Source organism: Acartia tonsa, chromosome 1 (assembly GCF_053477335.1).
Source record: "Acartia tonsa isolate MP-2025a chromosome 1, ASM5347733v1, whole genome shotgun sequence".
NCBI classification, from domain to species: Eukaryota; Metazoa; Arthropoda; class Copepoda; order Calanoida; family Acartiidae; genus Acartia; species Acartia tonsa.
The window spans coordinates 15,550,973-15,577,547 of record NC_137260.1 but is presented as its reverse complement, the minus strand read 5'-3'; the positions used below and the strand labels follow the sequence as shown (position 1 = coordinate 15,577,547).

General features: G+C 32.0%; 1 protein-coding gene across 2 annotated transcripts in view; it reads right to left on the bottom strand.

Moving 5' to 3' along the window:
* Positions 1 to 2,680: 2,680 nt before the first annotated feature.
* Positions 2,681 to 26,575, bottom strand: part of LOC145313681 (MAP kinase-interacting serine/threonine-protein kinase 1-like) — a 54,283-nt gene continuing 30,388 nt past the window's right edge. For both annotated transcript variants that reach the window (XM_080153223.1, XM_080153231.1), the window contains 7 exons: positions 21,219 to 21,290; positions 20,731 to 20,845; positions 19,228 to 19,339; positions 6,260 to 6,382; positions 5,750 to 5,894; positions 5,108 to 5,620; positions 2,681 to 4,917 (listed from right to left, as the gene is read on the bottom strand). In XM_080153223.1, the coding sequence (XP_080009349.1) occupies positions 4,876 to 4,917; positions 5,108 to 5,620; positions 5,750 to 5,894; positions 6,260 to 6,382; positions 19,228 to 19,339; positions 20,731 to 20,845; positions 21,219 to 21,290 (1,122 nt within the window). In that variant the 3' untranslated portion in view covers positions 2,681 to 4,875. The remainder of the gene's footprint in view (positions 4,918 to 5,107; positions 5,621 to 5,749; positions 5,895 to 6,259; positions 6,383 to 19,227; positions 19,340 to 20,730; positions 20,846 to 21,218; positions 21,291 to 26,575) is intronic.

The following is a 26,575-nucleotide window of genomic DNA, read 5'->3' as shown; positions in this document are numbered from 1 at the left end:
ATATTATTACATGGGCTTACACCAGATTTTCCTGCTCTCTAGGTAATAAAGTGAAACATGCAGCGGGCTAAAATCGTTTCTCATCTTCCTCCCCCTTTAACCCATCCCCTCCTAATTTTCCCCTGTTATAATATCCACGTATTTTTTACATCCATTAGAAGAGGAGATATTTTTAGGTCAGGTTAGGTTAGGATATATTGGGAACTGGGTAGCCTCGTTGGATTAGGGCACCACAAAAGGGTTAGGCATAGGCGAAAAAGCTGTCCTTCCCCTTATTTTGAGTTTATTTTAAAATCAGAGGGCCCTTGTCCAAATAAGCACATTGGGGGAAACCACCAGCCTGTCAAAATAAAATTTTGATTGTTAGTTTAGAAGCTAAATGTCTAATGCAACTGCATGATGAAATAAACCGACGGCTGACTTATCGTATTATAGACAATTGTCCGCTTAAAGTAAAATGTATTTTTTGTGAAAAATTATGGATAAAATGCAGGTTTTATTTAATTCTTTTATTAAAAGTGTGCCCCAGAACCGGTTTTATTCCAGCAGTTTCGTAACCATACTAAAATGTATATATTATTTTCAAGGGTTAATGCGTACTACGTAGTATTGTACTTTTCAATACGGCGAAAAGTATTATGAAAAAAAATTTTATTCAGAAATAGATTTTGAAGTATCTTATTCTTTTATTATCGAAGCTATTCTATAATTAATTTTGTCCATTTGCAACGCTAGAGGAAAATGGGATTTTCTACCCCTTTAAAAAGGGCATCCAGTATACAATTCACTTGTTCCGGTGGTCATTCTAAATAAATGTATATATTGACATCTCTATAACTCACTTTGTCCGTTTGTCCTTCCGTGATTGTGCATCTACTTAAATGAATCTGTACATTATCCAAATCTGGCTTGCCTTGACTGCTTATTAGAATACAGTTCCTTGATACTACGTAGCACTGAATTGTACTTTCATACTGACTAGATCTACTGCGTAATAGTTACTCTTAGAGTCATTCACATCAACCTATAGACCGATTCTACAGTGGTTATGAGTTTAGTGTCACAGTATAATGTATGTCTTACTTAATCTTCTAATAATGGATAAAGAATAAGTGGATATTAGGAGGGATTCTCGTATACCCTGACAAAATGTTTCTTCCAGCTAGCTAATATAATGATACCCCCATCCCCGTCACTAATAGTGACCAAGGAGGAACAAATCGACCAATATCTGAGGATTATATTAGCAACGATTAAATTGACGACAAAAATTCCTCTGTCACAATATGCATTCTCTTCTATTATATTTAAATGTTAAAAAGGTCTTAACTTCATAAATATTAAGACTGGTTGTTTTACTGGTTTTTAACCAAAGTACAATTTGGCCCTAAATGATTTAAAAGAATTTAGGGAAAATATAGAAAAGTACACGGAATATTGAATTGAGATACCATCAAGCAGTAAGGTTTTTTTCTGTGGCTAAGGATCTCACTAACTGCTAAACCGATATGGTTCTCCTTCGCAGCGAAGCTTCTTCTAGGTCCAAGGGTGGTTTATTAACGTCTTGGGAGATGGTATCTCCAACTTGCCAAGAAAACACGCCTGATGGAAAAATGACTCAAATCCTTAAACAATAAAACAAAAACATTTTCTTTCCTTTTAAAAATAAAATTGAAAGGGAATGGTTCAACACTGGAGGCCTCTAGGGATTAGCTGCTTGACCTGGTACATATAAAAAGTAGGTATCAATTTTTTGATAAAAATTCTGTTAATAGACATCATCACTATGTTTAGCTTGTGCTTTTAAAAGCGAAGCTTTTCTATATATTAGGGCATCCCGTAGAGGAAAGCTCTTACCGTTAGTATAGGTATTTTAAGATTGTCAATCTTGGCATGATGATTCCTGTAACAGTTATGTACAATTGAGACAATGTATGAACTCATCATTACAGGAAAGTCCGTACATTAATCATAAGGAACATTAAAAACATTTAGTTTTTTTTTACCTTTTTTGACAATAATTTAGACTTCCGTCTCTAAATTGTAAATCATCATGCCATGATCATCAAATATCAATAGAACAATAACATCGTGTCTCAACTAACTATAAAATCTATCCATTTCAAACGAACCTACCCTAACTATAAAAAAGCCTCGTTTTAAAAAGAACGCACTATCCTCTATTAAAAAGAATTGCTTGAAATGTAAATCTAGGTTCACCCAACAATAATAAGACATAAGGGCAAACAAGACCTAAAGCATCTAAGTTAGGGTTGGCAATCCGTATCCGAATCTGGAATTCGCCCAATTTTGGAATCCGAATCCTTTTTTTTGATAGCGGATTTGGTTCGGATTCTTAATTGGTAGGCTAAAGTTAGCGTCTTGAGTTTTTTCTTTCAACTCCGCCTTTTTTAAGGCAAAGATTATCGACAATATATATAATATCTTTTAAAATCTGGTTCGATTCTCGGAAGTGAATATAGAGAACACCAAAAATATTAATTTTTAGGACATATGAAGTACTTAAATTTTTTTAATTTAAAAAAGCCTTTCAACATATTGGCAGAATCTCAATCCGAATCCGGTCAAAAAATTTGACGGATTACCATCCCTAATCCAAGTACAACATTTTAAATCTGAAAATCTTAATAACAGGTCAGCAAATGAAGAACGCTGCAAGTGAAACCAAAATCCAATTTATTAAAAATCTATGTAATCAAAATGAACAGAAAATTTATGTAGGACACAAAGATAGTAATTGTAATGTTATGGCCGAATTATCAAATATAAATTAATATATTACTATTATAACAAATTTACTCAATTACAAATACATGTTTTCTATTGACTGGGGAATTCATAGTTGTGGTGGAACAAAATAAGTTTAATTTGTAAGTGAAAAAAAAAGACTACAACATGAAATAGTATGTAGCCCAAAAAGCTTGCCTCAAATTGTGCTTCAAACTAAATTTGAATTGCTGATATAGGAAAGGCAATTCTAAAAACATGTCAGATTTTTAGGCACAAAAATGGTTAGGTAAGCAAGCCAACAATTTTCATAAAACCCTGCAGGGCCTAAAGATATTTCCGAAAATCTAACCCTACTTAGTAAGTGTCTCCCCAGTAGGACAACTGTCATAAGCTGGGCTAGACCGCCACAAAATTACGCGGCAAAAATGCACAAGATTAAAATTGCACGAAAGTTAATAGTCAACATCTTTTGAACCTGAGGGTTTTATTTTAATATTCTGGTTAATGTGACTTATATGATGGCAATTTTATAAGTCATAAAAAGCACAGAATTTACAATCAGCCATTTGATGTTTAGTTTTAATTTTGATGGAAATTGAATCATCCGTTGCTTTTGAAACTGCAAGGAGATCTAGATCACAATGTATGGACACTGTAGGAATAACTGGATGGTCATTTTCTTCAGGTTTACAGTCTCGAGTTTTTACATTTTTTTTATTCTTGTAGAAAGATTACATATATAATCAAGACACATGCACACACGAATGAAAAAAAGCGCCGCTGCTTAAATGTAGCCCTTAAATTATTTGGTTTTCCAGATGTTATGATGTAAAAAAGAAGAAATTATTGGACTCTAGCGCGCAGCAGGAAAGCATGCGCGTGTGCACGTGCGTTAAGAACAATAATCATAAGGTGGCGAGAAATCTGAAAGACTTTTAACTGTCTAGAGTTCAGTTTTCTCTACGCAAGAGAGAAAAAAATTACAAGTAATAATATAGTTCAAGTATCATATAATAATAATATGGATGGAAAAAAATGAACATTTACACTCTCTTTCTTACTTTCTTTACTCCCAAAAAAATTATTATTGTAGAAAAATAGTTTCATATATAAAAATCTAGGATAAAAAATTTGTATGGAAATTTTTTTTGTGTAAAAAGAAATTATTTTATAAGTCCAAAAAAACAGTCCCAGGTTATTTTTTTAAGGTTTGCTATGGCACCCGAAATGCGATTTTTTTTGTTTTTGTTGTTCATGCAATCACAAAAGTATTCAGAACACCATATATTGTATTTTTTTTAGATTTTCATTTGACACAAAATTAAAATAAGTGATAATTTTCAATTGATGGGAAGAAAAATTATAAAAATTGGTCACTTCTGAATCATCATATTGTAACAAAACTCGATGGAATAATAAAAATGAACACGCACACAAACACACATCAGTAAAGATTATTGTGTTTCGGGGGAAAATTATTGAAAAAGTGCGTTTGAGAAACACACTTGATGTTGTTAAGACACATTCGTTGCGTGGGTGTGTGTGCGTGTTAATCATATGTGTATCGAGACAATCACACCGCGGTTACGTCTTTGTGGACTTGGAGTTTTTGGGTACTCTATACTTTTCCACACCATTTTCAAATCTATTGAAGAATTACATCAGCATTTTTCGGCCTCACCATAGGGAGCAAATCAATGCTAATACTTAATTCTTAGATGAATAAATTACACAAAAAGATGGATTACAAAAGTGGCGGGAAATAAATTTGACCGCACGCGCTGGCGCGGCGGCCATTTTGATTTATTAAAAACTCCAATGAAATATGCACACAAAGACACAGCGCGCGGTTTATTACAAACACAGCCATTTGGTCGGGTCAGGGTGACGAGCGGTGACGCAAGCTGCACCAGAGCTTGGCGTTTACACTCGTGTGTACACTTTGTAGTAGTAGAGATTTGAGGCAACTTTGTTGGTTTTTAATCACTCTGACCGGACTGACGCGCACAAAAGGATTTGATATTGTGTTATTCTTCATTATGAATGATGTTGTTCTTGTTTTTTTTTATCATGATATGATGACGTTGTTATTGATCATGATTATGATGTTGTTGATGGTTTAGATTAGCAGGATGGGGAAGCAATTGCTACAGGCACCAGGAGATCCTAGATATAGAAACAAAAATTAAAATTAAGGTCCAGTATTTTTCAGTAATATAGAATAGTGTTCTTGAGAACGTAAAACGTGGTTTTGATAGTTAAAGATTTAAAGTTCTTTAAAGATTTCAATTAAAATTATTTAGGTATCCAGTATTTATAATGTATTTGCTTTAAAAACAGAAAATGTTATTTATACCTGAATCTTTAGGACCTTGTCCGGGGTGTTATGGTTGTGCTTGAACCTGTCCAACTGCAAGCTCTGGGACTGCAGGGACTTGCGTCTCTGCAACAATTTAGACTGGGACGGGGGACTCAAACCTAGACCCTGCTGTAGGTCCAGCTGGACACCCCAGCATCCAGTATTGTTGTTGTTATTATTTGTGTTAACAGCTGAGGTTTTGCCGCAAAAGTCATTTGTGCCGGATCCATACTCCCAAAGGTTGACCGACATGTGTTGTAAGACCACGCGGTTGACCTGCGCGGCAGAATCGGCAAATCTGCTCAGCTGTTTGGCGTTGTTGTGTGACCGCATGGTGGCGGGCGTGGTCAGCTCGGTCCTGGCCGAGGCGGTTACCATCCAGGGGTGGGACATGACCCCGCTGGCGGACAGACGGTGGCGCGCGTCCTTGATCAACAGCTTGGAGATGAGGTCCTTGGCTCCCTCAGAGATGTGACCCCATTCGGAGGCGTGGAATTCAAATCTTCCATCCTGCAAAAAAGAAGGAAATAAAATTGAAGCTTTTTCTACGGGACATCTTTAATTTAATTGCCTAGAGATTTGCTGTCAGAGTAACTCGTTGCTTAACTTTTTAATCAATGTGCCTTAACAGCTTCGTACCTGGATGTTATTGAAAAGATTTGCTTGACAGTCATCACAAGCTCCGCCTTGATTCCAGCCACACTCCTCTCCACAGTTGCCAGAGAAAGGTGGGTATCCACACAGCAGGATGTACAGCATCACTCCCAGAGACCACAGATCGCATCTAAAACAAAATCATATTGTAAGTTTTAGGAAAACATTCACGTAACATCACGCAACCTCGGTTGTACAGGATATTTTTAATAAAATGTCTAGATCCGAACTTACCAAGATCGTTTCGGATAGAAATAAACTATTATATAAATTAGTAAGATTTTTTGTCTAGAGCTTACGATTAAGTTTTACATTTTAGAGAAGATTTACATAGGTCTTTATTAGTTTTGGGCTATTTTACTGCTATTTCCTACCTATTTCGAATACAAAAACCATGGATGCTAGGAGTGCATCCACTATTAATTATAGAATCTGTAATATGGGACACCTGCCATATAAAATTGAGAAAAAAGAAGAAAATGAATTGATTAATACCTTTTATCATACTTGAGGTCTCTCTCTGTATCCTCAATGAATGCCTCCACAATCTCTGGAGCCATGAACTCTGCAGAGCCCACGGGGGTCAACAGCATCGGGGTGTTGTCGATACCACCGCCACTGAAATAAAAATAATTTTTTAAAGAACATTTATTTGTTTAAATTTGTTAATAATGAAAAAGTCCATTAAAGGAGGTACTTCATCAAGTTCACCGATTTTTCAAATGGTTGAAGAGTTTTATCTTTTAAATGCTAATATGAAATTGCTCAAAATAAAAAGTATTAAAAAAACCGAAGGCAAAATCATTCTTTGAGATATATTTATTTTCAATTTTGTCCTTAATGAATCATTAAGTATGATTAAAATCATTTTCTTTTTATAAAAAGAAATCTCAGTGGAAATATAAACAGAAAGACATCCTATTACTTTATTATTTAAGATATTATGTGTATGTACTTGTAAAACCTACACTAAGAAAATAAAATACATTTGTGTTTACTTTCATAGTATGAGTCATATTATTACAATTTCACATGTTAATAAAAATATTTTTATCCAATATTAAACACTTGTAATAATATTAAATATTTATTTAATGTTGGAATACTTAAATATAAAGTATGCTTTTTAGTAGCGAAGCTGTTCTACAATCCTAAACGTCAGTCAGTCATCTGTAAATCTGTCCTTATAAAGAGGAGATTAATATATTTTCAATTGCCTTATCCATGCACCTTTAAATGTACTTAACACTAGCTAGATAAATGAAACTTTAAACAAAGTGTTTTTTGTAATGGGCATAATTTTCAACAAATATAGACTTTGCACCTAACAGTCGCTATTGTTTTGATTCTTTGAGAACCATAATAGGTATTTATGCAACTATCTACCTATGTGGAGGGGTTTACAGTCAACACTGTAGGGCGTCGAAGGATCTCGCTGACCACCGAACCGATTTGGTTCTTATTGACAATATATCTTTTCACAGGTTCTGGTAAGGTTTTAAAGTATTTTGGGGAAGGATGTCCCTAGAAAACCTAAGCCCCCCAAAATTTAATATTTACTTTTTCTTTTCAAAACTAAAATTGGGGAGCGTCCACTCATCCCCCACCCAAGAGGCCTCCAGAGGCGCAGCCACTATCATTAGATAAATATTGTAGTGATATTATGGCATATAAATACTTTTATCTGGAAGTACTCCAAACTTTAATTTTAGCTTTAGCTATTTACAGAAGTGTTTTTGCAATAACGTAAGAGACATCATTCCAAATATACATTAACAAGTTTAATATTAAGAATTTTACCACCTAACTTAGTGACTTAGGCAAAAAATGAAACATATCAAGGTTAAAGAAAAATTAGTTTACTTAGAATAAAATATCTAAATCTGCAAACTATTATTTTTCGTGGTTTATTAAGAACGTAAATATGCTTATGAAACCGTGTGTTGCATTGTCTCGCCTTCAACTCTTTTAAGCATTCACAAAAATAGGAAACTCAAAAACGTGAGGGGAGGTGACAAACACGAGAGTTTTATGGGGACATGGATCAGTATTCTAAAGAAAGGGTATTCGAAGGGGACAGGCAAATGTAAAAAAAAACTTATTGAAAGCCCATTTTATTAAACCCCGAACCACTTCATTATGCAATCTTCATTTTCCTGGATATTTTGTCTACGGTAGTCCATAAGTGTACAGCTTTACAGTACATTGTTTCTATTTGTTAAAGGAAACAGTTAGTGTTTAGTTCTCATCCTATAAACACATGCATTTGTAATTCATTTCCTATACAAGGGATCAAATTAACAAAATGTCAAAGTTTAACAACTTAAGTGTAGAAACTACAGTAACAGAAGATATTCGGGATATCAGGGATAGATTATCTAAATTAGAAGTAATTGAGAGTCTGTCTGCCCGTATTACTGCAAATGAAAAAGAATTGGTTTCTCTTTCTAAAGCCATGAGTGATTTGCAGGACGCAAATACTGATTTGAAAGAGGAGATTAAGAAGCTGAATGATGATCTTGAGTCCAGGCCTAAAAAGGCAGATTTAGATGCTTTAAAAAGCGAGCTATCTGCATTTAAAGCAGAAATTAATGATAAGCATATACTTCCTTTAAAGGAAGGACTTGAGACTGTCAGAGAAGGAGTGGATGCTAGAGAGCAGGCATCAAGGAATTACTGTGTGCGTATAAATGGTCTATTTGTTCCAGAGGCGCAAGCCAAAAATATCTCTGAATATGACCATGCTAAGCTTTGTATGGCTGCTGTGCATGAAGTGCTTGAGCCTGTGTTGATCAAAAAGAAAGATTCCATTGGGTTCAGCGTTGATCAACCATCAGATTACATTGAGACAGCACATATATTGCCCATCCCAAAGAGTGGTAACTATATGTGCCCACCTATTTTTGTGCGTTTCAAAAACCGCAACCTTCGAAATCTTATTCTTGCCAACAAAAATTTTGCCAAGGTTCGGAAAAATGATAGTGAAAAAGGCACAAAGAGCTATCGTATTGCTGCGGATTTAACCAAACGCCGCTATGCTGTCATGCAAAAATTGATCCAATCTGAGAAATTTGAAAAAGTTTGGCATCTAGATGGTAAAATTGTCAAATTTATTACTAAAAAGAGTGAGAAAGTATTTAAAGTAAAAATGTTTGAAATCACACCCAATCAAATAATTGAGAAATATTGTTAAGATATAAATATATTACAAAGTGAATTTTATGTTAAATATCCTATCATATGTAATACTTTGATTTTTGACTAAGTTTTATCTTCTTACATTATATTTTATAATATTTAAATTATAGAGTAGCTACGCAACTAAAAATTGCTTCATGTAAATATAATTTTATACCCTTGTTATGAGATATGTTTATGTTAACTAATAATACCCAATTTCCGTTTGTTTCATTCATTATATATAACCTATTTTCCCCTTCATTATACCTTCTTAATATGAGTCACACACTGTGTTGTAATTTTAATTTTCGATAGAGTGGGTAGCATCTGTCAGATTTTAAATAACATTGAATATGATTTCTTATCTAGATATAAAGATTCTACATTAAATGGTAATAATTATGAAAATCCGTATTATGAAATTGATCTGTCATGTTCATATTTTAATAACAAACAATTTATTGAAAAATGTAAGCAATTTCAAACATTAAAATTTCTTTCTTGGAACATTCAGAGTCTTAATAGTAAATTTATTCAGCTTAAAGAATATATAGATCATTTAAAAGAAAATAAAGTTACAATAGATGTGATATCTTTGCAAGAAGTCTGGACTATTTATGACCAAGATATATTTAAAATAGAAGATTATATCTTTATCTATAAGTGTAGAAAGAATAAAGGGGGCGGCGGGATAGCTTATTATATTCATAAAAATCTAAAATTCAAAATATTAAATGAATTGTCAACATTTGAAGAAGGTTTATTTGAGTCACTCACAATTCAACTTGAATATAACAAAGAAAAATTTATTTTGAGTAATGTCTACCGGCCTAATACTTCTATAATGGGATTTACTGAATCTCAACAAATGGATTTTTTTATTGATAATTTTTCTAACCTACAAAGTAAATTAATGTCTTTTAAATGTGCCTCTTACATTTTCACAGATTCTAATTTTGACATTTTAAAATATCATTGTCATGAAAAAACAAATGATTTCCTTGAAAATTGCATTGCAAATGGTTTTTTATCTTTGATAACGAGACCAACAAGAATTTCTAGGACATCAGCAACATGTATTGACCAAATTTTTACTAACGCAAAAGATAATAGTTTTCATTCAGGAATTTTATTAAATGATATATCTGATCATTTCCCAATTTTCACAATAACACCTTATTCATATAAAGCAAGTAAAGAATCTTGTATTTTTACAAGAAATATTAATGAAGAAAAAATTACTGGGTTTATCAATCTATTAAGAAATGTTAATTGGGAAAATGTAACTAACAGTTTAGAACCTCAACATTGCTTTAATAAATTTTATGAGCTTTTTAATGAATTTTATGAACTTTCTTTTCCTTTACAAAAGATTAGAATTAATAAGAACATACATAAAATTGAAAAATTTATGACTGATGGTTTAATGAGATGTAGAGATAAAAAATTTGAATTGTCAACGTTAAGTATTAATGAACCAACTGCTGATAATATTAGGATGTATAATAGATATAGAAATGTCTATAATCGTGCAATAAAAACAGCTAAAAAATTGTATTATTGTAATGAGCTAAAAAAATGTAAATCTGACTTGAGGAAAACTTGGGATATTATTAGAGATGCAATCCGAAAAACAAAAGATAAAGCAACATGTATCAATGAACTGAAGTTTAATGATGCTATATATTTAGATAATGCAGAAATTTCTGAGAAATTGAATGAACACTTCACTTCTGTAGCAAGCAAGATATCATCTAAAATAAATCCTTCTAACATTGATCCGTGTAGCTATATACCTAATTATAATTCCAGTTTTAAAATGCATACAATAAACCCAAATATAGTCACAGATATTGTTAAAAAAATGGGAAATAAACAAAGCATGGACATTTTTGGCCTGTCAAATTCTTTTTTAAAGAAAATAATTTCTGTCATTGCCCTTCCTCTCTCTCATGTCATTAACCAAACTATTTTAACTGGAAAAATACCTTCTGAATTAAAAATTGCAAAAGTTATACCTATTTTTAAGTTAAAAGGGAATAATTCTAATGAAAAAGCTGATCCATCAAATTATAGGCCAATAAGTTTATTAGCTATTTTCTCAAAAGTTTTAGAAAAAGTCATTTATCAACAACTGTCGTGCTATTTGATTAGAAATAATATCATTTTTGAACATCAGTATGGATTTCAATCAAAAAAGTCTACAATACACCCTGTGATACACCTCTTAAATTATATAGCTGAAGCAAAAAACGATAATAAAACTGTAATTGGAGTCTTCTGTGATCTTGCAAAATGTTTTGATACAATTCCACACTCTATTTTAATTAAAAAGTTGTCAAAAATTGGCATTAATGGCGTTGAACTTGAATGGTTTAAAAATTATTTAAGTAATAGACAGCAATTTGTACATGTAAACAATACTGACTCAAGAAAGCTGAACATAGATAGAGGTGTCCCACAGGGCTCTATTTTAGGACCAATTCTATTTTTAATCTACATAAATGATCTTAAAAACTGTACTGATTTATTTACCCTATTATTTGCTGATGACAGTAATTTTTTAATTTCTGGTAAAAACTTTACAGAGATTAAACTGAAATTAAACAATGAACTTAAAAAGATATCCGATTGGTTTAGGAGTAATCAAATGAGCTTAAATCCTGATAAAACTAAAATCATGATATTTAATAAAAATGAAAATACTATTGATTGGAATGCTCTTAATATTAAGCTAAACTTTAACAATGAAAATGAGTTTGATCCTGAGAAAATAAAAATTTTAAATTATGTCAATTCAAGTAGCAATATTCCTGCAATTAAATTCCTAGGTGTATTTATAGATCCTTCTTTAAATTTTAAATATCATGTAGAACATTTACGTAAAAAGATTTCTAGTTCCTTATTTCTTATAAATAGAGCTAAACATATACTGAATTTAGATAGCAAAAAAATGCTTTTTCACTCACTTATAAATAGTCATTTACTTTACTGTTTACCTGCCTGGAGTTGTGGTCTTAAATCTACTATGGAACCATTAATTAAAATGCAAAAAAAGGCAATAAGAATTGTTTTTAGTAAGAAACACATCTCACACACAATGCCTTTATTTAAAAAAATGAATGTCCTTCCTTTACATGAATCAGCTAATTATTTGAAATTATTATTTATGTATGATTTTATAAACAGTAAGCTACCAAGTTCCTTTCAAGGTACATGGCTTCGCCGTAATCAATTACATACCAGAAATCTTAGAAACTCTAATATGTTTGATGTTAAAAAACCGAAGTTTAAATCTATTGAAAGATTTCCTAAGTATCATTTTCAAGAATTATGGAATAACCATTGTAATAATGATTTATTAACCCACAATCAATCAAGAAAAAAATTTATAAAAAATCTAAAAGAATCTTTGTTATCAAGCTTAACTTTAGTGTGTAACAACCCATTATGTCAAGAATGTAGATAAAATTGTATTTCTTTTCAATATTGTTTGAAATCTGATAAATCAATCAAAATCTATTTGTTGAAATGTTTTTTTAAAATTTCTATTATTGCAATAATGGTGTGAGACTTGTATGCCCTAATCAATCCTTCCTAATATCATTCTTTCCTCTCCAATATGATTTTATTTATTGCTTATTATCTTTTTTCTATTTATTTGTCTTATCTATATGGCCTGTATGAAAACAATGTGTGAATACACATTACTGCATACTTCCTAGTTTTTAGGAAACTGCCATTTGGGAAGAAATTTTTTTTATAAATTAACCATATCAATAAAATTTGACTGTATATATAAATGTATATAATATTCATTTAATTCATTTATTATTTTGTTGTTTTTTTTCTATGTATGTACACCCAAGAATAATAAATCTAATCTAATCTAATCTAATCTCACGTATGATAAAAGAAAAAGATTCTTTTTAAAGTAAAATGCTTATATTTCAATCAAAATCTATATTTTTTTTATTTTCACCGATCCACTTCATTATGCAAATCAAAAGAAAATCAATGAGAAAACGTTTGTTTTGCACTTTTCTCCACTTTTAAAAAATGATTCTGATAAAATAACAATTTTTTAAGGGATTTATGCATTAATTATAATGAAAAACAGTTTAAGGTAGATTTTATTGATTTTTCTAAATAAGAAATAATTGAAAAAAAGAAATTCTATCCCTATCACTTTAGAGGACAACTGCTGACCCCCAGTCTTATGGATGAAGCTAAATACATGTTAAAGATAAAAATTACCCTGAAAAGTATACAAAAATGTTTTTTTAAGTGTTAAAAAAATCCATTTTAAAATCTTGATTTTGAGGATGATGGCCTTTAAGATGCTCTTACTGGTGGTGAAGGTGAGCTAAATGTTATCTAAGTACATGAACATTACAACAACTTGTCTATTAACCTATGTACCATTTTTTGTAGTCATAGCAGCCTCCAGTAGAGCCTCTCGACATGAAATATAACCATTATCTAAAAACTACATTATTTACTTTATGAATTTTAGTAATTAAAATTGCAATTTTTTTCTTTTTCAATATTGCTTGGCTGGAGGCTTCTATGACTACAAAAATTGGACCATAGTTTAATATATAAGTTTTCTTCAAGGGCATGCACTTTGATAACATTTAGCTCACCATCACCACCAGTAAGAGCATCTTAAAGGCCATCATCCTCAAAATCAAGATTTTAAAATGGATTATTTTAACACATCAAAAAACATTTTTGTATACTTTTCAGGCAAATTTTTATTTTTTACATGTATTTAGCTTCTTCCATAAGACTGGAAGTCGGCAGCTGTCCTCTAAAGTGATAGGGATAGAATTTCTTTTTTTCAATTATTTCTTATTTAGAAAAATCAATAAAATCTACCTTTAACTGTTTTTCATTATAATTAATGCATAAATCCCTTAAAAAATTGTTATTTTATCAGAATTAATTTTTAAAAGTGAAGAAAAGGGCAAAACAAACGTTTTCTCATTGATTTTCTTTTGATTTGCATAATGAAGTGGATCGGTAAAAAATACAAAAATATAGATTTTGATTGAAATATAAGCATTTTACTTTAAACAGAATCTTTTTCTTTTATCATACTTGTTGCTTTAACAAATAGAAACAATGTACTGTAAAGCTGTACACTTATGGTCTACCGTAGACAAAATATCCAGGAAAATGTAGATTGCATAATGAAGTGGTTCGGGGTTTAGTTAATTTACATAATGATTTAAAGTTTGATTATACTTAATTCGTAGATTTTATTTGCTAAAATTGTGCAAAAATTTGGAAAAAAACGCGCAAAAATGGAGCAAAATTGCATATACTAAAATTGATGCACTTATTACCAGGGCTATTAATCAAATAACTTATGCAATTTTTGTTTATTTAATTTGCTACGGATGAAATCATTTTTATAACAGTAGAACATTTGTTTTCTATTTTAGGTTTTATTTTTCTTTTTGTAACTTGAGATCTCTATACCAGTTTTCACCATGGGCACGAGCAGGTTTAAAGCCATTTAGCATACCTCATCTTTAATCTTAACTTAACATCCTTACATAACAATAAAGTTAGGGGTGGATACTTCCCCTCCTCTGAAGAACGAATACTAAAAACAGGATTGTAGCTGCACCTATTTAAATTCCTTTAAACTTTCAACAAAACATTTAATAGCTATTTATTGCATCGTATTATAAACAGCTTTCCGCGGATATTAAAATGTACAATTATAATATTCAAACTGGTTTTAATCGTAAGATTGTACATTTTTATTTTGTAGTAAACTGGATATAAAACGATGCTATACATCATTTATTAGTATGGCTAAGAACCGGTTCTAATCCACCGGATATTAATCGGTTTCAAAGCGATACAGAAATCTATTTATATGAATCTGAATATAGTTATCTAACTTGTTTGTCTAGAATTAAGATAACAAAATATTAGATGGGAGAAAAATATTTGCACAATCTTTAAACTTGAGATTAAGATTTATTAAGGCTGTTTATGTCAATTATGTAAGCAAAGTTTTAGAAACATAATATGATTTGTGCCTCCAACTTTTCAATCCGTCAAATATAACATTATATTATTCTCCTAATATTTATTATCAATGTTAAAGAATTCATAAATGAATTGTTTAATGTACAAGCTTTGAAAGAAAGAAAATAGTTTCTCAATTAAGCATAAAAAAACGTAGACAAGACATAGCTTTGATAAGAAAACAAAAAACCAAATTACAAAACTATTTAATCTATGACAACTTATGTATTACAAAAACTTTGCCCTTAAAGATTGTACTATTCTGAATTATTTACAAAAAAAAACAGCTTTCCCCCTTATATAATAATAAGATTATGTAGTGTTAAAAGCTATTGTTGAAATTCCAACGGTTCAAAGAGGACTATCCACGAACGAGAGCACATGATTCTAAGTACCTTCCAGCATTAATCCTAAGTATTTTCTTTCAGAATATAATAGGACACCATATATTATTAATATATTGACTAGAAAATTTATGTTTCACCATGTTTTTTTTTAGGTATTTTAATTGATTTTGAAAAATTTAATGAAGCTAATTCTTTTAATAAAATGGATATTTGATGATACATATGCGAATACTCGTGTTATATAGATTGTAAATTAATCCATATTAGCATTAATTTAAACATACATATGAGATATAGTAAATGTGCTTTTGACTTTTTTTTATTTTTATTATTTGACAACATGGACAATTAAAGACACCCCGAACTCAACAAAACGTTTGATAGAATTTTAACGAAAAATGGTGGACATTTTTTTACTTTTCTTCAACTTGAAGTGGTGAAACATAAATTTTCTCGTCAATATATTATTTATTGATAGTGACCTATTATATTCTAAAAGAAAATACTCAGGATCAATGCTGGAAGGTACTTAGAATCACGTGCTCTTGTTCGTGGATAGTCCTCTTTCGCCCAATTAAGCATAAGATTTATGCAAGTGATTTCAAATTGCATAAAAAGTTGGGTAGGAGGATTTTTCATTTAATTCAATGTGTAAAATAATCCAATAATTTCCGCTAGGTATTTTATTTTCTGTAAACATTTTTCCCTTTCAAAAGTTGAAATATTTGACAAAATGTATTTTAAGAATACCTACAAGAGTTCAAACTTCCTATTTGCTTTCCCAATAACCCTAATTTCGATGTAAATTAAGAAAGAAACCCTTAAAAATATTCAGGAAATCACTTTTTTGAATTCTTTAATACCCCACCGCGACTATACAGGAATGGATATAGAATATACGTGGATATTAGGACAGGGGGGGGTAATGGTAGTCAATGTAGATTGCTAATATAGAACTGATTTATTGGCCAGTTTGTTTATCCAGTAGGAAGGGAGGGGATGGGGTAAAAAGAGGTGAATGGGGGGTTCGTTATTTTAGCCCACTGAGATTTTCACTTCAATGGAGAACGTGAAAATCTGGCGCAACATCCAAATAATAATATATCCATTTATAAATATACAGGCCACGTTTCCATAATGTAAAGGTACACAGTTATGTAATTGTAAATATGTCGAATTTTAAAATAAATGACAAATATCATATTTGGTCCTTCACAAATACGTCTCATTCAAATTTTCAAAATGTAGAAAATGATTTTTTCCGTAAACTCAGCTTTTTTTGCTTCGTCGTAGTTTTGGAAGAAAAAGAAAACGATTTTATAACTTTCAAGTGTCATATAAAGGAATCGAAAATCATACGCAATTAATTACGTCACGACTAGAGAAAAGCATTTAATCTGTACACATGTGTCGCAGCAAAATACCTAAAACTTTCCATAGAATTCGCCTAAATCCGCGAAAGAATTTTTGCCATCTGTCTATTAGAGTTAACACTATAAAAACACACGAGACCTATTAAAAGGCTAAACTTCAAATAAAAAGATGTTTTGTCATTAACCATCAAAAGACCTTCTATATTATTTGAGAAAATCGTCTGTTTCTATGATAGGTCTAAATCTAAATTAGCAAATAAATAGCACGTTAAATCTTAAATTCCTAAAATAAAAAACACATTTTTTATAACAAGCAAAAATGTATAAGCTAATTGCAAAGCTTATTTAAAATTTTGGTTTAAAATTTTCATTACCTTAGGTACCTGTTAATTTTTTAAGTTTTGGAGAGGTAAATTTTTAGTATTTTTCAATACGACTGCAATTTAGTAGAAAAATACTTTCAAGTGATTAGGGTAAGGCGGGGGAAGTTTCGGTAAGGGGCTATTTTCGGTAATTTCGACCTACCTTCATTAAATGACCTTTTTCTCCATGTTCCTTTCAAATGACAGAAAAAAACATTAAAGCAAATTTGTTCCTTATTAAATTGCCTACAAAAAAGTATAAAATGAATTTTTTGTGAGATGAATATTAAGGGTACTTATTGGGTCTCAAAGTCGGACGAAAATTTTTTTAGTAGGTGTGTAAAGATCGACGTACACAAAAATTGGTAAGACCTAGAGCTAATCCGTAAACAGTAAACACCTTTTGAATTAAGAATTGCCCGCTCTTTCCAAATCTGTTGAGAGCTTTAAAATCGGGGTAATATTTTTTTCAAAAATGACCAAAGTTGGCGCCAGGGGAAATTTCGGTAATTTCAAAAGAAATTAAAATTCAACTTTTAAGGTCATGTTTTCATGTATTCTTTTGTCAAATCTATTATTCCATATGGACTTTTTAAGAATTAGGCCTAAAAATGAATAAAACAGATAAAAAACAAAAAAAAAAATTTTTATTTTTTGAAGCAAATTTTTGCGAGGAAAAAATCAAAATTTCTGGTCCTTTGAAAAAAAATATTTTTGACATAGGAGGAATAGTCCGATCTTTATGAATTTTTTGGTGGTTAATCCCAATAACCTATACTAATTATGATTTATTACGCTTGTTTGGTCGTTTGGCCTTTTTTCATCGATTTTTTTAAGGTTAAAATGTAGTCAAGATTTTTTTGCAAAGATGACACTTTTGCTTCAAATTCAATTATTGAGGTCAATTTTTAATCAATTTTCATGTTTTTTTGGTCTAAATCTATAGTTCAATGTGAGCTTTTTTAGGATCAGGCCTAAAAAGTAATAAAATATGTTTTTTTCTTATATTAATTTTAAGTTTTTTAAAAAAAAATTTCGAAAAAAAAAATCGAAAATTCGCGTCTTTCAAAAAAATTCATTTTTAACATAGAAGGAATAGTCCGATCATTATGAAATTTTTTGTGGATAATCCCTATAACCTATACTAATTATGATTATTTTATTATGTTCGACTGGCCGTTTGGCCGTTTTTCATCGATTTTTTAGGTTGAAAAAAATTACCGAAAATTCCCCCGCTGGTGGGGAATTTTCGGTAACTTTTTTGCGGTCAATTTCGGCAAACTTCTAAAAGTCCTAGGATAACGTCCTTTTAGGACCTGATAGTCCTTTCCATAAGCTTTCTACCGGTCTTGGTTTCATTTGAAAATATTAATATTTACCCCATTTTTTTTCAAAAAAAACCGAATAAATACCGAAATTTCCCCCCCCTTACCCTAGTTATTAAGAAGCTACGCTCTAAGTAAAAGTAATTCTAACAGATGCTCTAGAATTCTTTTATACTAGGAATTAGGAAGATAAGAATGGGTGGGATTTCCCTATTAGTCTTAAAGCGGGTTCTACACATGTTTGATTTTAATAGTATCACAACCAAATTTAAGTAAAGACTAGAGTGTTACTGTACTATAATTTGATGTTAACATGACCTAAGAAAGGGCATTCAGCTCTAACATAACTTTTATTCTTCTTATTAGATTAAGGGTGAAACTTTTATCAATATAAAATACAAAAATTCTAAATTTTAACATTTTAAAAATTATATCAAGTCCCACGCAATTTATATATAATCCATTAAAAATAGAAAAAAAAACATATTGGGCTTCTGTTTAAACCAAATATATTAATGTATTTTATAGTTTTTTTCTGTAAAAAATATTGCATTTCTCATTTATAAATGAAATAAAAGTTAAGTAGGTAATGATTACGTAGATAGAACCCACACAAACATTCATTTGCTCTTATAATTACAATTTTAATATAAAATAAAAATGAATCAAACTAAATTTGAATTAAAGTTTTTCATTTTTACTCTGGTTTTACTGAAGAGAGTATTGCATGTAACTTTTCTACCATTCAATAAAAAGGACATACACTTTAATTATGAAAACAAAGCATAGCTTTACTGCATCAGTACTTGGTATGAAAACGGTCATTACCTGCAGAACTTGATCCCGCTGCCGAGGTCAAAATCACAAAGTTTGACCGGTGTGACCGAATCTTTGTTGGCACACAACACATTCTCCGGCTTCAGGTCACGGTGGGCTATACCTGAAATATTACATGGGTTAAATGATTGCTGTCTACCGTTCGCTAATGACCGAGGACCTTTAAGAACTGAAGACACGACACTGCAAGCACTTTTTTATATGAATATAAAAAAAGCTGAATTATTTAAGATATAAATCTATTTTAATTGACAAGGTATTGAATTTCGTTATAGTGGTGATTTTAAAACAGATAGCTTTCTAAAGTTACAATGAATGCATGTTTCTTTAACTTTGGAATAACATCTTTCAAACAACAAGCCTTTAGATTGCTTTACTTTGGACTGGAAGTCTATGAGGAGGCGTTGCGACCAACCTCTGCTATTTTATTACCCATCCAACATAGTAGCAGCAGGTAAAATATCTTTAGGCTGGCAATACTAGCATACATCACCTTCCCTCGAACATGAGTACGGGGCCGGGGTCAAAAACCCCTATCTTGTTTCTATGACAATATTTATGGGGAGATGGGAGATAGGTTGCATATGCTGACGTTATAAATGTATTTTCTGCAGAAATTTCAGGGTTTAAGCACGGATAACAATGAAACAAGTAAATATTTCAATAAGTAAAACTAAGTAAAAATCTATGAGTAAAAATTCTACCTATTTTAACAATATGGCAAACTAATACATATATACCTATCTAAAAAATGTTTTTGTTATTTTATTTTCATTTAACATCCAATATTCATGATTATATGTATATGCAATCCAAAAACACATAGAAACAGAGATATTATGGCACTGAAGAGTATCTGTTTTGCCTCTAAACTTTTGGCCAATTTAAAATTTAGAGTTTCTTTGCAAGCAAGAACAGATTATTTGTGTTAAATAAAAACAATTAATTTTGTATTAATAATAATCCCTTTTATCCCAAGGAAAATGTGGAAAATAATTGGCTTGATAAACATAATGAATGCCTTGTTTTTAACACTTAATGAAATGTGAAGTAAGGAAATATTATCCCAAACATTAACCTACAAAATTCGTTGCATAGACGAAATATTAATTCATGCATTGCAAGCCTGGCAAATGTTAGTTTGACAAAAAAAGTGATAGTTCTATGAAGGGTATTAAAATAAGTTGGAGGGGGGGAATGGTGCGGGGGAGAGGTTCTCCACTTGAAGGGGGGCACTAACCCTGCAGGGCTACCAAGTACAAAATATAATATAACTTAACTAGACCTAAAGTAATAAGAAAAATCCAAAACTACCCCACAATTTTTTCAATTTAATTCTTTGAAAATAATATGCGGTATATATTTGTTTCTATCCTATTACATAATTTTTTTCTGTCTGGAGCTTAAGATTTTGATAACTACTACACCGATAGAGTTCTCCATTTTAGGGGCGCTTTATTTAAGTCTTGGGATGGTTTTAGGCTATTTCATTACCTTTGCTGTGTAGGAACTGCAAGGCAGAGGCAACATCCTTGACAACAAGGGCGGCCTCCTTCTCGCTGAAGTATTTCCTCTGCTGGATGTGGTCCAACAACTGGCCTCCACGAACCTGCAATCAATCAATCAAATAGTTTTAAGTCAATCTTTATGTCGATTGTTTTGTTTTCGTAACCTCACAGCATCTCAAACTGAACTTTATTAATTCTATATGTTGTTTATTTGTAAGTCTATCAATCTCTTTGGTATTCTCAAAATGTTTCTTTTACTGTTAAAAAATCAATATGTCATAAAAAATCAATATACATTTTCCATATTTCAAAACAAGGATATGTTCAACTATTGTAACAATGATGTGAGGGAAGAAAGTTAACATGGATGGAAAAAATACAACCTTCAATTTCTTGTAAACTGTCTTTTTATATTTTTCCTTAGGTTTCTCTTTCTAGCTGTCTGTCTCTCCAACTATCAACACATCCATTTACCTTCTCAAAGACCAGATAGAACTTATCCGACTCTTCAAAGTATTCCACCAGCTGAATAATGTTCTTGTGGCCCTACAATCAAAATATGTCTATTAGTATCGAGTAGCCACGCTATAACAATGTAGTTTAAGGGTGTAGCTAATAATGTAAAATATAAGCATATATAAATATTACACCTACTCTACGCTTTGTATTGAATCCAAATGATATACCTACACTTAAATTAAATAAAAGCTAGTCAATTTGGGTCTTATTAGTTGCGAGTCTAGAACTTGATAATACTTGAGATGAGACTTATGAAGATCTTTAATTGTATATAACATTTAGAAACACCCTAGAAAGCTAAATATTCTTATATAAATCTTCTCATTAGAAAGCGTCATGGAATATATCTTATTTTATTCTAGACTGTTAGAAATACATTTCAATCAATACTTAAAATCCTATTAAAAACTAAAATAAAACTTTTATGTTGCAAAATTTAAAAGAACCCAAATATTCCAACCACCATAAAGTCTGCATGAATTTTGCATCAACGCAACCACCACCAGCTTATAGGAATGGATATAGAATATAAGTGGATGTTATGACAAGGGAAAAATTCTCGTCAATTTAGCTTCCTGGCATGGAACTTATTTATTGGTCAGTTCGTTCAGCTAGTAGGGGGAGGGGAGGGGGTGAAAGGTTATTTAAGCCCGCCTCGTGTTTCAATTTATTAGAGAACATGAAAATCTAGTGTAAGATCCAAGTAATAATATATCCGTTCTTGTGCGAGTCCTTGAATGTGCCTATTTTGTTCCAACACACAAGCACACAGTTATGGTCATGAGAATGAGAATTTAAGTTTTCTTTCTTAGAAAACATTTAACCAACCCATTTCGGAAATTTTCTAGAATGATTTTACGTTCTTTAAAGCAAACTATAGAAGAAATACTAGCGGCTAAGCCCTTAGCATCTATCAGCTCTTTGTTCAAAATGCGAGGTGGAGGGCAGGAAAGTAGACCCAAAGTTTTAAATCTAAAAAATATAGCCTAATACCATCCCTAAATATATTTTGAGCTTCCCTGAAATTGAAAGCTTAACCAGTTCACCGGTTAGCGAGACATTAACGGACAAACAAAAAACCATACTATTTTATATAATAGGATATATAAATCGCAAGTTGGGAATGTACGATAGTGAAAGTAAATAAGGGTCAGACATAAATCAACCTTTTTATATTGAAGCCAGATAAAATCAGTAAATTTCATCTCCTTTAGCCATTACTTTCACCTGCCGAGTGTATGTCTGGCATAAAACCAGGAAAGGAAATCAACAGAAGAGAAATCTTTATTGCTCTCCCATTTTCAAAATTAATAATGATATATTTTCTTTTATCTTGTTAAAAAAAATGAATATTGTTTTTCTTCTAGTGCAAAATCCCCGTCCGTGGTTAAGACCTTTTTTGCCAGCATTTCAAACAGAGCACGTAGATTTAGTTATTCTTTGTTGATGTTTTTTACATTTCATTTTCAGGACAAACAACAAAAAGCAATTTTATTTTTTTGTTGCAGTTTCTTTATTTGTATTTGAATTGATTTTTATCCTTTGTTATAGTATTATTAATTTTATTATTAAATACAAAATAACCCAGAAGAGCGAAGAATAATAATAATAACAAAGATAATACATACGGTAGATTTGGGGAGAAAAAATGGGGAAATTATCCCCCCCTCCCACCCCCAAACAAATGCAGTTACTACCCCACTTAATCCCTTTAAATTGCATTACCTCCCCCAATATCCCAAAATATTCCCCAAATAAAAACAATATTATTCTGCCTAGTAACAAAAATATGTTTATTCATTAACACAAAATAATTCTAATAGCTTAAAACAGTTTAGAAGCAAAATCCGCTAACTATTAATAGGACCATTCAGTTAGAAATCTTTCTCAACCCAATTTAAAAAGGAAAAAGTCTACTTTTATCATTCCGAAATATATATTTAAAGTAAAAAATACTCATTATCAATTGCATTTGACAACTAATAAAAAGTTTTCATAAAAATTCTACCGTTTAATATCGTCCTTTGATTTCTTCGCAAAAAAATATTTTAATTTGTTTAGGTATTTGAAGAACGATTTTTACGGTTTTGAGAAATGACAAAATAAAATAGGTACCTCAAGCAGAGGGGAAATAAAAACATAAAGTAAGGGGAGTGGGGTGGCTATAAAAGTGATGACAGTAGTTCGAAATCTCGGATTTTTTAAAACTTGTTTTGTTCCCCCCCCCCCCTTATTATTGTGCATTAACTGGTGTTTATACAAATGCGCCAATTTCAAATCCCCTACCTAAATTTTTTTTATAATATTTTTTATTAAAACTCAAATTAAAAAGTAGAAAGGCGGTTGACTTATCCCCCTTCCACTTTAATGATACCTAAAGGCTACTAGGGGGCGTTGCCCCTAGTCTATCTTAAAATAAAAGCTATATCTTGCATTATTTTTTTCAATTAGGTGTTTGAACACGAATTGCATATAGTAAAAATATTTTTCTTTTTTAATTGTTATCCTAATAAGATAAAAGTTATACTTAAAAATTGTTTTAATAGTTATCATTATATTTTGCATTTAAAAAAAAAAAAAAAAATTGACCAAAATATGCGTATATATTTTGTACTCACTTGCGTAATTTATATTTCAGATTTTATTTACCCGTCATCATAAAAGTGTACAGCCAAAGGGGAATAATAATAATCTTCTTTGTGTTGTAATAATCCTTTATACCTAGCAAAGACAGCTCATCCCATAATAAATTAAGCTTATGTGGAAAATCAGAAAATTAATATCTAATGAAGAATTAACAGCACTTGAGTAAATTGGACATTTCTTTGAAAGGTTTTAACAAGTTACGTCAAATTAATTATTAATTCGTTATGAATTTTAGACATGTAAAATATCACGTTATTATTATCAACATTCAAGATTCAATATTGTAAAAAAATTTAAGAGCCCCCCCATGTATTTAAATTATCCCAGTGAATATAAGACAATAATAAGTCTAGTAATAAGATATCAAACCTTAACACCCCATTATTAATGATTGAAATATAAGCCTATAGTCATAAACATTAACTTGTAATAAGATACATGTCAATACACTCATCATCATCATCAAAGGCTTTCAGCTCCGTCAGAGCTCCGCCTCCCTTGCTTGGATACATTTGGTTTGGTGTCTAGCCATATTTGTTGCTGAGAGAATTTTTCCACATATGCTGCACGGCTTATTTCTGGACTTATATACTCTTGCCGTGCCTTCTACTCTAACAGGTTGTGGTTCCTGATTATTCCTGGCCCTACATGTTCTTTGATGTCGTGCAAAATTGGCAGTAGTTATTGTCTTAAGACACAAAGAACATTTCCTGAGGTTGCGTGATTCTGTCGTAGTTCCTTGGCAGTTCTTTTTGTGATTCATTATGCTTGACTCATACTGGAAGACTTGGTTGCATATATCACAGGTGAAAGTTACTTTTTGGTTTGAAATTTCATGTGTGCGCTTGATATGTGTCATCAGACCTCCTCTACTCTTACATATCTTGCCGCATTCATCACATTTGTTGACTAGTTCTACTCTAAGCTCTTGGTTTCTGTTTGTGGTTGGTCCTTGACTTTTCTTTCCTTTCTTCTTGTCCCAATCATAAAGGTGTTTAATCCTTTTCTTGACACATTTCTTCCACTCTTTTCTGTCTCTTGTCATAGCTCCAATCTTGGTGTAATCTAAGCCTGCTTCTCTGACCAATTTCTTGTAAAATAAGACTGTCTTTCTCTTTTTTCCTGGCACTTTCGGCTCGTTCTCTAGATCTTCTAACCATCCTAGTGTTACACATTTGACCAGTCTGTTGTCGTCCATCCGCATCAGGTGACCTAATCTTTCCAGACATCTCTTTTCTATCTTGACCCTGATAGAACCAATGCCTAGCTCTGTCCTGATATCCTGCATGTTAACCCCCATCTCCTGCATCTGGATTAAGGGGGGCTTGACCTTGCTGCTCCAGATGTACCTGTACATCTTGTCGACGCAGCTCTGGAGCTTCTTAATTTCTCCAGCCTGCCAGGTCCGTACCTGACAGTCAAAAAGCATTGCACTTTCAGCACATGCTTGGACAATCTTAGCCTGACTCCGTTTAGACAATCTGGAGCCTTTCAGTTGTGCTTTAACTTTGACCCAGGCTGCTCCTGCTCTCTTCTTTCTCTGCTTAATGTCCTCTGCTGGTCCAAGCCAACTTCCCAGCATTCTGATTTTGTTGCTGTCCTCTGTCCCGAAGATAACTTCTTCCTCCTTGTCGTCGTTGTTTTTCTCTTCAAATCTGTTCATGACCTCTTTGATGGTTCTCAGTCCTAGTTCAATCTCGTTCTTCTTTCCTATAACTGAAGTATCGTCTGCAAACAGTTCCTTGTCAATTTTCACTCTCTTAGCCTCCGAATTTTGTTTCTCCCAGGTATTACCACCTGGGAAAAAGGAGCCAGGTACAACTTTGTACGATACTCCCATTTCAAGACCTGCTTCTTCTGCTTTTCTCTTTCTCACTTTTGTGCCCACCCTCATCACCACCTGGTGGAACACATTAAACAACACTGGGGATGATGGGTCTCCTTCTCTTAGGCCTCTAGCTGGTACCCATGGTTCGCTCTCCCCTTCTCTGCTCTTAACTCTGTATTCTGTCGCCTCATGCAGTCCTTTTAGTACTCTCAGAGCCTTCTCTTTCATCCCATATTTCTGGAGTATTCCCCACAGGGCTGGTTTGTTTACCCTGGGGTATGCTTTCCGCAGATCCAGTAATCTTGCCACCGGGATTTGGCTGTCCTCTAAAATCTGTCCTCTGGCCTCTCGTCGTCTCCTTAAATCTGTCACATCCTCTTGGATCCTCACCATTACCTGTGTGGCATCCGCAGTTGATCTCTCTTTCCTGAAGCCTGCCTGGTCATCGTCTAATATCTCTAGTTTCTCCGCCCATATTCTCAGTCTGTTTGCCATGATTCTAGCCAATATTCTGCTGCCCATGGCCAGCAGGCACACACCTCTGTAATTATCACGTCTGTTCCTGTCTCCTTTCTTGTGCAGGGGGATGACAAGACCTATTTTCAGTTCATCCTCCCATTTGTCTGGTCCATTGTTAAACATGTACTGTACAAGTGTTACTACTCTGTTGATTATTTCTTCTCCTCCTTTGAGTAACATGCCTAGCCTTACACCATCTCTACCTGGAGCTGAATCTCTCATTTTCTTCATTTCTTTGAGTATTTCCTCTCTTTGTGGCGTTTCCTCTAACATGTCATTCCATAATTCTGCTTCCTCAGTGTTAAACATAGTTTCGTCA